General features: G+C 35.4%; 1 protein-coding gene across 1 annotated transcript; it reads right to left on the bottom strand.

Moving 5' to 3' along the window:
* Positions 1-930: 930 nt before the first annotated feature.
* LOC124366027 lies at positions 931-13,437 on the bottom strand. The gene is made up of 3 exons (XM_046822227.1): positions 13,293-13,437; positions 4,531-4,782; positions 931-1,268 (listed from the first exon to the last, which is right to left on the bottom strand). The coding sequence occupies exons 1-3, from the start codon at positions 13,329-13,331 to the stop codon at positions 1,191-1,193; spliced, it is 369 nt and encodes a 122-aa protein (XP_046678183.1). The 5' UTR covers positions 13,332-13,437; the 3' UTR covers positions 931-1,190.
* Positions 13,438-14,155: the final 718 nt, after the last annotated feature.

The raw sequence follows: 14,155 nt of genomic DNA, 5'->3' as shown, positions 1-14,155 counted from the left end.
CGTAGCGACGTGTTGCCAGTGGCGGAAGTGGAAGAGGTTAGTGTTGTGAATGCCGCAGGTTACTCCCAATTTAATTATATTTACTGTTTAAGTGCGTAAAGTGTGTTTTATTGATCTTTTGGTAAATATTTTACTTGATATACTGAGAATTCAATAAAAATCGAAGTAATGTTAAGAACAAGTCAACATTGTCGATATTTTTTATTTAACTTCTAGTTACTTTTTAAGACATTGTTTCCAGCCTAACCTTGTCTGTAAATACCTTTAATGTCATATATGGGTATAGGTGAAATCCAATGATAGACTTTTTACCATAGAACCTAGAAAGCCGCTCGCTAAGAAATGTTTTTTTTTACTCTTTAGTTTAACCATGTAAATATTAGATCATATTAATTTTAAAAGGCACAGAAGGAATTAACATGAAACTTTCAACACAAGTTTGTTTTGATTCTTAAGTAGTAGCAAATAAAATACGGAACTACGCAACTAAAGCTATCGCTATATTCGTAGATTAATTTGTGCACTATAATCCGCTCATGAAGCAAAGGGACTTTGGCAAATAACTTACAAATACGTTTATTATAATCAGATTAAAACCATATATAACTCTCATATCCACCGTTTTAATTGGAGAAACCTACAATAGGTCTTAGCTATTGGTGATACCTACTAAAACTCTTAGGTAGGTGTCCGTATTCGTTTGAAGCAAGAATACAAAAATAACTCTGGGTAAATATCTAGAGGCGGAAAGCACCCAAACGCAGGAGCTTCCTGATGATGAGACTTGGTAGAGGCTTGGAGCATGTGTATATGGCCAGGAGCCAGAGTATGTGGCCAAGAACTGAGTATATGTACCAATTACAATTCTTTGTTACGTCACAAAACTATAGTTAATTACAATAAAAAGGGGGAAGTATTAAAATAAAACACATTTTGTATTTTTTAAAATTATTTACAGTATCGAGATTTTCACAGACTAAGCTCTACGTGCTCAATTGTACTAATTGAATTTTTATTATCATTAGGTATATGTATTATAAAAGATTTCCACTGTAAATAAAAGTTATTGATAATAGAAAAATTTTAATATTATTACCTTAAAAGTTTTAGAGCTATATGTATAATACAATTGATTATCTTACAATTAATCAATGCTGGACGCTGGGAAAGTAAAATCCTTGGATACTTCTCTAAAGAGAAATGCCGACAGAGGCAAGCAGTTTCATAAGTGGCGATAACATGAGATCGAAACAAATTTTTAACAACTCCTGCAAAAATAGAAAAATATTATTATACCACATACAAATACAACAGTACAATCGTAATCGTTGCTTAACCAACATTAAAATTTATCTAGTGGTATTTAATCTTGTTTACAAAGCAATAAATCGTACAATACGCTACACCACGAAACAGACTTTGCTGTTGATGCATGAGCTAGTGATAAAGACAAGGAATTTTTACATCCCCTCTCCACCTAGCCTACTGGGTGGTAGGCTTCAATGATGTTCAGCCAAATTCCATGCTTTGAAACACACTGACATAGAACACGTTCAACTCTATGAAGGAATGAAATTTCTTGCATAATTTAAAGTATGCAGATGAAATCTTTCTCAGTATATCTTTCCATATGTTCCCCCAAAGTTTTAAAAATGGCCTACTATGGCCTTATCCATCCACACTTTGCGTATGGAGTAAGACTTTGGGGAGGCTGTGCCAAAAATAGATTGGAACGAGTATTCAGACTTCAAAAAAAGGCTGTCAGAATCATACAAAAGTTGAGTTTCAGAGAGTCGTGTAGGGAATCTTTTAGGGAGCTTGGATTTATGACTTTGCCCTGCCTCTACATTTTTGAGGTGATTACGTACTGCAGATCAAGGTGTACTCTGATTCGTGGCAGGGACGTTCACCAATATGAAACAAGAGGCAGGGACAACTATCGAACTCAGCATCACAGACTGGCGTTGTCGCAACATCTACCTCAAGAAGTTGGTGTCAAACTGATCAATAGGCTCCCTGAAAGTATAAAGAATTCCAACAATCAAAATCAATTTAAAACTCGTCTAAGACGCCTACTGGTGTCTAGAGCGTTTTACTCTGTCGATGAATTCATGATGAGCCGCTGGGATTTATGAGAGCATAGGATCTGAGGTCAGTGAGAATGTGTTTGAGAGAATGTATGAAGATGTAAGTTTGACTGTGTGTGTGAATGTATAAGGGGTTTCTTGACGATTGCGATGCAATGTTGAATTGTAAAGAAAATGCAATAAAAGATGATTTGATTTGATTTGATATGATATATTCAAATTTTTGTTCATTGAGTTAGATTTCATAGCAGTGTTTACATTTTTGAGGTAGGGATTATACTACATCGCAAGAGTGCCATGAAAGGACATAAGCTTTCCACTATATTATTTTTCCTTCTAATGTATAAATAATCTACATGTGTCAATATTCCTCTTGTTGAAATCTCATATTATTATACCCAGCTTGTTTAAAAATGTATATTCTTCTATTGTCTCGTTACCATCTTGGTTCGCCATAAGATATTTTTTATTCATGGAAAGGAAGCTTAATTTAATATTTTAAGTATATAATTTAGTATAATTCGCTTTCAAGTTATCATGTGGACGGTTAGAAAGAAAAGAAATATCCCACACCCTCGAGTGATGGGTCTGGCTAACGCTCAGCCAATTAGATGTTTATATAAATACAATAACTTAATAATAAGCAACGTTGCTATTATGTACTAAGGTATTATATTAAAAATACATGAGGTATACATAATCCTGGACACCTTAAATGTCTTCGTATATATACTTACTGGAGTATATTGTGTATTTAGTTTTGTTGAATATCCAAGAAGTTTAATAAATTAGATACCACTAGGCACATACTAATTCACACTCTTTCTTAGTAATTAGGAAAGGTCCAAGTGGTTGGAACATCGTCTTAATGATATTTGTGATTCAAGAAGGGCTTCACCCAGTTTTTCTGAACTTACAGACATTTGATTGTGTTTTTGAAACACAGCTTTTGGAAGTTTTACTTTGATGGACTTCATTGCCATTTTCTTACATTTATATTTTTTGGGAGCGTAATCGTGCTTTTAAAATATTTAGACTTGAAGAAATTGGTGATATGAGCTCTCAAACGGTGTGCTCAGTTTTGTAACATATTTTTAAATAATAAAATTTTAAGGTATTTTTTTATTATTTGTTTTTGGTTTGTCTGAAGTAGTTGTCAAAAAGCCTGGTACTCTCAATGGTAGGAATAAGAATTTGATTTAGTTTATTTTAATTTCGTTATATTAAATATCTGATATGAGGCTTGCCGCTTCACTCGTAACGGAAGGAACTATAATGAGATGTATTATTTTAATTCTATTTTCGTGTATGTAGCTTGTGGTAGGACTGGTAAAACGCAACGGCCGGAATGAAAAATTATTTAATCATTATTTTAATTTTGTTTCCAGGAAATAATTGGTAACACCCAGAAAGGTGGGTTATAGAATTTAATTAATTCCATCTTAATTTCATTTTAGAAAATAGATAGTGTGAGGGCAAGCCTTTAAAAGGATGGGAACGAGAATTTGATTAATTATACTTTAATTTCGTGTAATTAAGTAGCTGGCGGATAATCCTGGAACAACAGCGGAAACGAAAAGTGGATTATAAGTTTAATTCCGTTTTCGTGTAAACTGTTGGCGAAACCTGGCGCCCGCCGGTAAGGTGGAAGGAGAAGGTAATTTAATATCTCAATTTCATTTTCATGTAAATAGCTGGCGAATTAAGTGACACACACAAACACACAGAGGAAATGACTTTGGTGAACGAATTAACTTTCGGGGATATTTCTCATTAAACTTATTCACTTTTTATTTTGGCAATAATAAGAGTAATTTATGATCTGTTGGGTTGAGCCCCCTTCATCCCTGAGATAAAACTCAATCTAATACGAAATAAGGGCCTCTATTAACAAACACGTGGTATTAGCTGTTTTGATAGAGCTATCGACCAGAGAATCCTGGGATAAATCCCAGCAAAGGATGGCGCTATCTGAGTAGATGCCGAAATAACAGCCGACGCAGTTTAACGGATGCAAATGTTTGAGATCCTGTTAATCTTACATATCCCTCATTGCAAACTATAGAGGTTTAATAATATTCCATCTATAGATAGAATAAAATAAGTATGTGTTTGGCGGGTCTCAAGCCATTCTTATCTGTTATATGGAATATATACTTTCACAACAATAAATGATTAAATGTTGCTACCATAAAGTTTTATCTAGTTTGAATTTCTAAAATGAACAAAAACTAAGATAACAATATAAATAAAATTCTATCGTCTAAAGATTAGCTGAGTGAGAAATATAAATATAGTCTATATTTAATATCTTATATCGTATTACTATAATTTTATCAATATGATTTACTTACAGGAATTAAATTACTATACTGTTTGTTTAAAAACTACAGGATATTTTTTACTGTTCACTAATTGAGTTATTTAATGAAAGTGTACTTACCATTAATCCGTCCATTCCACCACTACTACCACTCCCACTACCACCTTCTTTACTACCATTACTGCCATCGCCTCCATCATCTGGGAAACGTGACGCAGAGAGTCGTGCACCGAGGTAAGGCCACGCGCTTGCGTCAGAAACGGGCGCAGGAGCAGCTTCTGGCTCTGGGTCTGGATTGGCTATAGCTCCTGGATCAGCTTCGGCCAAGGACAGGGCGCCGGCGTCTGCAACCGGCACTGCCCACGTCCCTACCTGTAACAGGGTGTATGAGCCAGGAGTTGATGGTAGGCGTGGTCTTGTGGTCTTCCTTTGTTGCCAGGATAATTTATGGCTCTGCAGTTTTGTTTGTAGTTTTTATTGCTAAGCGGTAACTTGTTTAAGAACAGACATGTAATCACGGCTTTTAACTACTTGGTTTGCATAAAAGTCACTATGAAGTCTGAACTTTATAATTGCGTGAGTTATCATTTAATAACAATGTTGCTAGACTTACGTTGACACAAACGAGTACACCCACACTCCTTGAGCAACTAGTACTCTACAGTATTAACCACTCGAGTAGTTCAGTTGGTATGGATTCCGACTTGTGATTATTTTAGGGGCCAGTCTCAGCTTTAATTTCGTACCATTTTTAGACATATACATGCATTAAAAGTGTTCCATACAACTAGTTGTATCGTACTATGTATGAGCGCAAAATGTTATGCTTTTCCTGATCCGGGCTCTTTTGCTGTCATTCGTTATACGTGAATACGTGTAATTTATCTAACCTAGAAAGAACCTGAGTTCACAAAATAATTATTGTTAGTTAGTATGTTATATTAGCTTAGATTAAAATTTGTGTGTAAGTAACTGTGACTTATTTGAAACTGTATTTAAGAATTTAAAACGTAAATTTTATGATCTTAAAATTTGGTAAGCTTGCGAGGTGTGTTTTATATTAGCAAAAGCGTCAACAATAATCGGCATCATAAATTTCAGCACAACTGTTAGTAACCATCATACTCACGATAGTATAATGAGACTATCTTGGACCTGTGTCTGAGGAAATCACTAAAGACTGAATAGAAAAAGGTGACTGATGAGACTGAAGAATCTCTGAAGAACCTATCCCACGAGATCATGCCATAACTTTGTCTTTTCCTAAAATATTAGTGTTCGCCCGTTTTCCATAAAACCTTTTTGGCATAAATGACCCGCTATCACACAAGCTATTAGAGGTATCTGATTTGTTGTGAGGAAAATCTACTTAATATTTTATTTAACTGGAAGTTACAAGTTCAATCATGTACACAAATTAAGGTTGTTTTCAACTCAAATAAAACATGTTATAGAATTTCTCGAAAGTTAAAGGATTGGTGGAGATTTTCCATTAATTTAAACAAGTATGATCTTATCAATGACAAAATTCCAAATTTTTACACCCTACAGAACTTCAGAAAACAGGGTATTAGTTAAACATGACAAGTAATAGGAAAAAGAGACTGCGCGGGGACCTATCGTCAACTGAGCAACCCACGAACTTTAGCAATACCTACGAGGACAAGTCGACGGAGTGGTGTGACCTTGAGGAGAAATACAAGGCTAATATAGATAGAATCAGTGGTCAGCTAACCCAGTGTAAGGGAGAGAAGGTGTGCCTGCTGACCGTCACCTAAAGTGCCAGTGTTGAGACGAGTAATCAATGTGTGTCAAGAGAAGATAACCAATCTGACCGCTGAACGCAAGGCTCTCAAGATGTGAGATGCATGTGAGCCAATATATACTGTGGAGAGATGCAGCCTTGACTGGGACACCTTGCTGACCGCGTCGATAGCTTTTGAGACTTCCACAGCATCAGAGGATTCAACCAACGCCTAACACTGCTTCTGCTCCACCACTCACCGTCAATCCTCCGACACCTTGCTCTGGCCGCGTCGATAGCTTTTGAGACTTCCACAGCATCAGAGGATTCAACCAACGCCCAACACTGCTTCTGCTCCACCACTCACCGTTAATCCTCCGACACCTTGCTCTGGCCGCGTCGATAGCTTTTGAGACTTCCTCCGCATCAGAGGATTCATCCAACACCCAACACTGCTTCTGCTCCACCACACACCGTCAATCCTCCGACACCTTGCTCTGGCCGCGTCGATAGCTTTTGAGACTTCCACAGCATCAGAGGATTCAACCAACGCCTAACACTGCTTCTGCTCCACCACTCACCGTCAATCCTCCGACACCTTGCTCTGGCCGCGTCGATAGCTTTTGAGACTTCCTCCGCATCAGAGGATTCAACCAACGCCCAACACTGCTTCTGCTCCACCACTCACCGTTAATCCTCCGACACCTTGCTCTGGCCGCGTCGATAGCTTTTGAGACTTCCTCCGCATCAGAGGATTCATCCAACACCCAACACTGCTTCTGCTCCACCACACACCGTCAGTCCTCCGACACCTTGCTCTGGCCGCGTCGATAGCTTTTGAGACTTCCTCCGCATCAGAGGATTCATCCAACACCCAACACTGCTTCTGCTCCACCACACACCGTCAGTCCTCCGACATCTTGCTCTGGCCGCGTCGATAGCTTTTGAGACTTCCTCCGCATCAGAGAATTCAACCAACACCCAACACTGCTTCTGCTACACCACCCACCGTCAGTCCTCCGACATCTTGCAGTCCCACAGTCACGCTCTAGTATGCAGAATAGCTACCGTGGTGCCAATTTGTGTGTCCCGGGTGGAAAGATGTTTTAGAAACATGTAAAGAATGTTTTATATAAATCAATGCAGATTTTTATAACTTATAAAGAGGGTTCGGAGTTGTCCAGGTTGCAGTGGGGTTGCACAGAAAACGGAAAGCCCTTCAAACGTGCTTTACACTGCTAATTTGAATTTCAAAATAATTTCTCACGGTTTATTACTTTAACCTGAAAATTGTTTAAGGTCTCTACATGATTTTAACGACTAGTAAATTGAGATAATGTGTATGGATATTGATTCGACCTTTGTTGCAGCACTCTTTTCATATTGGCAGAAGGACCTCTTCTGGGACGGGGTTCACTTCAATAAAAAAAAGTACCGCTCTTGAGTTCACTGTTTGTGGGTTCCCTGTGATTCCTGGAGGCAGTGTCAAGTTTGTCTCTATGTACAATCGTCCTCATACGTTTCCCCACTCAGATAGAATCATTAAGAATCATTAGACAGAATTGAGAGCTGACCTTTGCTTTGACCCGTGGTCTGACCCCGACTGTGGTCGTCTCCAGAGGCAATGGGCGAGTTTTCCGGGGCCACCCATTTGAGCATGGGATTATTGAATACTGGGTTTAATGATATAATTAACCCGCTTTTGGATTCGAAGCTTTTGAGGTGACGTAAACTTGGTTTCATCCTAGAACACCCTAGGACAACTTCATGCCGTTTGCTATATGTTAAGCAAACAGGTGCTGGTGTTGCTTTATACCTAAATCCTAATATATACGTATATTAAGAAAAAAAAAATATATATATATATTTATTATTGCGTGTGTATGTCACTGAACTCCTCCTAAACGACTGGACCGATTTTGACGAAATGTTTTGTGTGTGTCGAAGGGGACTTGAGAATGATTCAGATTTATAACTATGTCCAATTAAAATTTTTTATTTAATTTATGTTTTATGAATCCATTGTTGTTGATTTTGGAATGTTTTACCTTCGATTCGGCTGACTAGGGCTACGACACGCAATACAATGTGAATTGATACTTAACAGCTGTTAATACTTTCAGCTATAGTTCATCAAAGATTCAAAAACATTTGTTTACATTTAAAACTAAAAAATTATTATTGTAAAGTGCTTGATCAGTAGTGTGATGCAGATTGCATAGACGAAGTTATTACCTAATTTTAAATTAAGGTAATAAAATATGACCAATAAAATATCTAAAGCAATGGCAATAATATTAAACACTGTTATAAGAAAACCACCTCATTGTACACAGCCGTGAAAGTTGGCATATAAGGTAATAGAATTTGGTTAGATCGAAGGTAAATGAAAAGAGCCGAAAGAAGAAGCTTTAAGATCGAAATTGGTTTTCGTTTAATACATTTTCTTGATCGGAGCACAAGGCACACTCCACAATAATACTGGAAATAACTTAGACAGAAAATTAATCTTAACAGACCGAATTTTATTCTTTATAACCGAATTAGTTTATTGAGATTCATCCAAATAAAATAATTGTACCGAATAACTTATCAACATGTGGCAAAAACCACGAAAGATAGAGGCAGGAAATATGGTACATACCTTCATAATGATCCCAAGAGGCTCACGAAGGAACGACTATCAATTATTTCAAGGACTGCTAGCCTAATATACTTTTACTCATGAGTAGCGCTGCCGTGGTATACAATATGTTCGTTTTATAATGAGTTCAGGCTTGTGTGTGATTATTATTAATCCTGGAAACAGGCTTGGCTTGTGTGTTGGTGTACAGGTTGTACTAATTATACCTGCCTGGATACTCTTTTTCCTTTTCTTGCTTGTTGATCGCTAGTTCATTGGTATTTGGGAGTCAGGTCTGTGATATGGTTGGAGGACATGAATATAAATATTTTATCAAAAACGGACCAGGGTGCCAAATATCAACGTTGACTCTTTAGGGAATTAGATGCTATACTATAGCTGACAAATCGGTTGAGGTCAAGGAAATATGTCCTGGATGCTTCAAGCATATTAGATTACAAAGATGTAAATATGAAAGACTTTTTTATTGTTATATTTTGAGGATACAAATAAAAATTTAACTATAAGTATTAGCTACAGAAGTTTCTTAGTAACTGTATGTAAATCAACTAACTTAATGTAAATCAATTCTTTACAATTTTAGAGATTGTATGAAAGATAAAAACTGCATATCCATAAAAAGACTGTGAAGAGTTGCCCCTATTGTGTATAAAAATAACATAGAAAAATGGAGCAATGACCCTGGGAACCCGTATAATTATAATGGCTCATAAGTGTCGTACTGATTTTGAACTATGTATTAAGAGACTTGAGAACCTATAGGTAGTAAAGTATAAATAGGTGGCAGGGTTCGTTTTCGTTTCGGGAAGGTGTACTCCGAAATAGATTACATCATTTGATAGTTGAGAAAACTCCAATAAAACACAATTTTGGGTTACATTGAAGCAAGACCATTTTCAAGAATGCAATTAGTATTTAATAAAAATCATAGTACCTGAACGATGACACTCGATTATTCTAAAGGTTTGACTCAACAAATCATGATATGCTGCTATGGAAAATAAGCTATCATGGTTTTAGCGAGGAATCAGCAATGTAGGTCAGATCTTAACAATGCGGTGGAAAATAGGTCACCAAACTTAGTAATGAAACTTCCTATCTGCTCATTAAACTATAATGTGTTCCTCAAATTTTGCTCAACTTGTACACATTTGGTATTGTAAAATATGCACAAATCCAGTGCTGCCCATGTATCCAGGTGACTATCACATATATTTGGTGTTAGGGCCTGCAAAATGAACCATGGACTACGTATGTCGAAGTTGATTGTTAACATGATTTTAAACTCCACCTAATAAAGAGAAGGTCAGAACTAAAAATATACAAGGAAACTTTCGTAAGCCAAAATTTAAGAAATAAACAAGAAATCAAGATATTAACCATTGGTAGTTTGTCTTACTAAGACACCTGAAGAATGAAAACTAAAAAAATCACTACTAAAACAACAAAATGAGCTAGCAGATAAGATGATTGGATAGTCTAAGACGTCGTACTTTGGAGACTTCGAGATAGCATAAGTTCAAATCCTGTCTATAACCGATGCACTTTTTATCAGTTTACCGGCTTCCGTATAACTTGCATCGAGACTCCTCCTTATTCTCTTTGGTAAGATCCTTGCACAGGTCAGTGGCCCGTGAGGATGAGCAGAATAACGGTTAAAGGGAATGAGCTTTTCCTTTTCAAATAGAATAAAACTGAGTTAAATTAAAAAACAGCTCATAAATATTAATTTTTTCTTAGATATTAAAATTTAACTTGTGTCATATATTAGGAGTGATTATGATTCTGATATGAATTCGTAAATATGTAAGATAGGTTACAGAGGTAGATTTTAGCTGCACCGTTCAAAATTCCCCAAAATGTAAACAGTTCTAAATTAATGTAAAGGCCATTGAAAAATATATCCTTCTCTCTAACTTCATCTGAACAATTAAATACCTAATTTTTCAGACAATAGAGGTATTTTCATCATATTTACTTCTTTAAATTAGCGGGTTCTAGTTATCAGGCATAGGACACTGGCAAGACATTCTTGAATTTTTCAGTCATGTTACTTTTGGGAACAATAGGCAACTGTGCTATATCAGTTTTCAGTACATTATACCTATAGTTCCCAAATTGTAAATTATATGTTTAAATTTTATATTGTAAAAGTAAATAATAGTAGTCTTTTTACAAAAAAATATTTTTTTTATTGTTTAATAATTATTAGTGATTGTCCATTCTTAGGCTTATAGGGCTATAGGTAATTGACATAACGTATTGTTTACGTTTACACCACATCGAAAAATTACTTATAGAATTAAATTTGTTATTACTGTGAAATTTGTTAAATTTGTTGAATTAACAATTTGTTTTGAAGAGATATAGCCTATTCTAGCAGCAACATCTTCAGTCAATTTTTTGACTGAGAATAAGTCTAAAAACTATTGTAAGATATGAATTGAATGTTTAGAAGTAACCAGGAAACCTTACCTATAAATTTTGAATGATCTAGTAAATATCGTCGTTATGTGCATTACTGTAGACTCTTCAGTAAAATAAATTTTAAGAAGATGGTTCTGTTTTTCTTGGACAACCATTAAAGCCAGAAATAGACTTGGGGGCTTGAAATTTCTCATATTGTTCATATCTTTTAAAAGAAATCGAAAGCATTTGATAGTGAGAAAAAACTCCTAAACCCTACAATCCTTTTTAAACATAAGTCCGCTAAATCCTTATCCCTTGGTATAAATTCAGAAATGAATGAATATGTTTATGAAAAATAATTCATAAGAATGATAAGAAAACTTTAAAAGTAGAATTGCAACACATTTATTTACAGTTAATCATGGTAAATATTTAAAACGTGTTCTTTGGGATAGATCGGTACACATTTTACTTTCAAAGTTGCTGTGACAGCAACACCTCTGTTCTCAGTGGAAACATGCTAACAAATATATATTTATTCATTGTGGTATAAACACTATGCACATGTTTAGATACTTTGTATGTGTGTGGTGTATAAGTTACAAGAGAAATATGTGGTGTAATAAAATTCAAGCACAATAGTAAAGTAATAAAATGTATAATGTATTTCAGTATGTTTTACATTAGTGTATTGTATTGCGTATGTAACTTGGAACAATGATGTCAATGTCGGTGGCGTATTGCTGAGAATCTGAATACTGTTACATTACTTGTTTCCGATGTACCCCATGCGCCGTCACTCCTCCTGGAAATGGTACTTGTTAAAGCATATATAGAGGGGTTGTATAACGGGTATAGAGATCATGAGTATTAGGGACAACAGCGTGCTTCTCAAAACAATGCGATCATCTGGAGCAGTAACACAGTGGATTGCATCTTGGAGACTGAGCCCTAATATCTTTGCCATCAATTTTACTCCAACACTAGTCTAAGAGGCGGAAATTATTTGGATGAACGAATTGCCCTCAAGAAATAAATAGATTTCATGTGTGCCAGGAGGTTGAAACAGCATTGAAAGGGTTAAATTATCAAAAGATACCTTTTTATAAAGGTCATATTTTTAATCCTAAAATTTCTTAAATCAACCATCAGACTTGCAAATAAAAACTAATTACATTCGCTGAAAATGACGATTTCAGTTTCCTTATCTCGTTGTCTGACTCTGCTTTAACCTACACTTCGATTCTTGACATTTGATCATAAACATGTAAATCTGCAAATGTTAAAAAATAGTGTAAAAATAATTAATTGGTAATTAACCCTCTTCGTTACCATAACATTTCGGTTGCAACTAAATTTGGTTCAGCTGACGACCGGTTATCAGAAGAAATTCGTTTGCGATTCAACAATAAACTAGGTTGTGCAAATTGGTGAAGGACAGCCTACCCATGAACACCAGCTACCCTTGTGCATGTAACATAATTATGCCTAACCTGAAAGCTATTGTCAATCATTCCATAATGTCCTTTCAACGGCAAACCTCTCCTTGCCTGTGCCCCCGCTGCCTCCAGCGTCTGACTGCCAATTTTCCATTGCTGTACTACCTAGCGCTTCTTCCTACCGCATGCTTACCGGTAACCCTGCATATTCCTTTACAAGATAGCCATGCTGCTGCAGTAAGTGAATCCTCTAAAACAAACACTACAAAATACTGTAAATATAGAAATGAATGTATCCTAAAAATGTCATAGTGTAGTGTACAGGAACTAAAATAAGGTAACCACTGTTTAAATTATACATTTATAGAAAAATTTGTTCTTTATTGTAAAATTGTTGTTTTACACAATATAATTAAGACCTTTTTACATTTTAATAATGTGGACTTGAAAGGAATAAAAATATGTTAAGAATTACATTAATAAGCTCAAATGTATTGTCTCGACAAAACGTCTAAAAAGAATATCTATTTTCTATTAACTTAGACCATAAAACTAATCAATACAATTTTTTTACTGTGCCTTTTACAATTATTTTGCTAACAAGTGTTTTTCCTGATATATGTTGTAGTAACAATATAAAACTTACAACAGAGCAAAGAAGAAACAAGAAAGCGGATGTTCTCATGTTGCATTCAAACCTTCAATAGCAGAATCTATGCAGTCCTTATCGGAAAATTCCTTCACTCGATGCAGTTATTGCCGTAATTTGCAAATTAAATAATTGTTCTTGTACAGATAAAACAAACCACGCAATTCCTAGAAGTTATAAATACCCCATCTATAAACATCTGGCAACTAATATTTACAGCATCCGCATGAGGAAAATAAACCGTAAATAGTACAAAGACAACTATTTCGTAGAAAATTCACTGGGAAAATAAAAATAAAATTGTCTATAGTCATTTACACTATGAACAAGATAAAGCCTCATTATGTCCTCTAGTAAGTAATCAATGTATTAGTTTAATTAATAAATGTTTAGGTTATATATTACTCGGCACAGGAGTTGGCAGTCATAAAAATAACCAAAACTTCAGACCAAATAGAAACATAGTGTAATATTCAAAAGTTATAACATGATTAAATAATGGTGAAATTTATTGGCTGAGCTTTAATGAAGCCTATCGTCGTGGTGCTTAAGAAATTCATTTCCGTCTGTCTTTTTGCACAATATTACGAAAACAAAATTAGCTATAGACTTGAAGAAGTGTATTATATGCTTCATTTATCATGAGGAACAATAAGTTCCATTATGGCGCATGTCGCTTCATGGAACAGTTTTAGATTGGTCTTATGGGTAACCATGATGTCAACGAGAAAATAGCAGAATAAATAAAATTATAAACAAACTCTATACATGCATAAGAGATTCAAACATGTGACCTTTAGCCTAATTATACCAACACATACAAAATAGTTTTATAGTAACTTGGCCCATAGTTTTTTAAT

The sequence above is a fragment of the Homalodisca vitripennis genome, chromosome 7 (assembly GCF_021130785.1).
Source record: "Homalodisca vitripennis isolate AUS2020 chromosome 7, UT_GWSS_2.1, whole genome shotgun sequence".
NCBI classification, from domain to species: Eukaryota; Metazoa; Arthropoda; class Insecta; order Hemiptera; family Cicadellidae; genus Homalodisca; species Homalodisca vitripennis.
The sequence above is the reverse complement of the archived record's forward strand: the minus strand, read 5'-3'. Positions and strand labels throughout refer to the sequence as shown.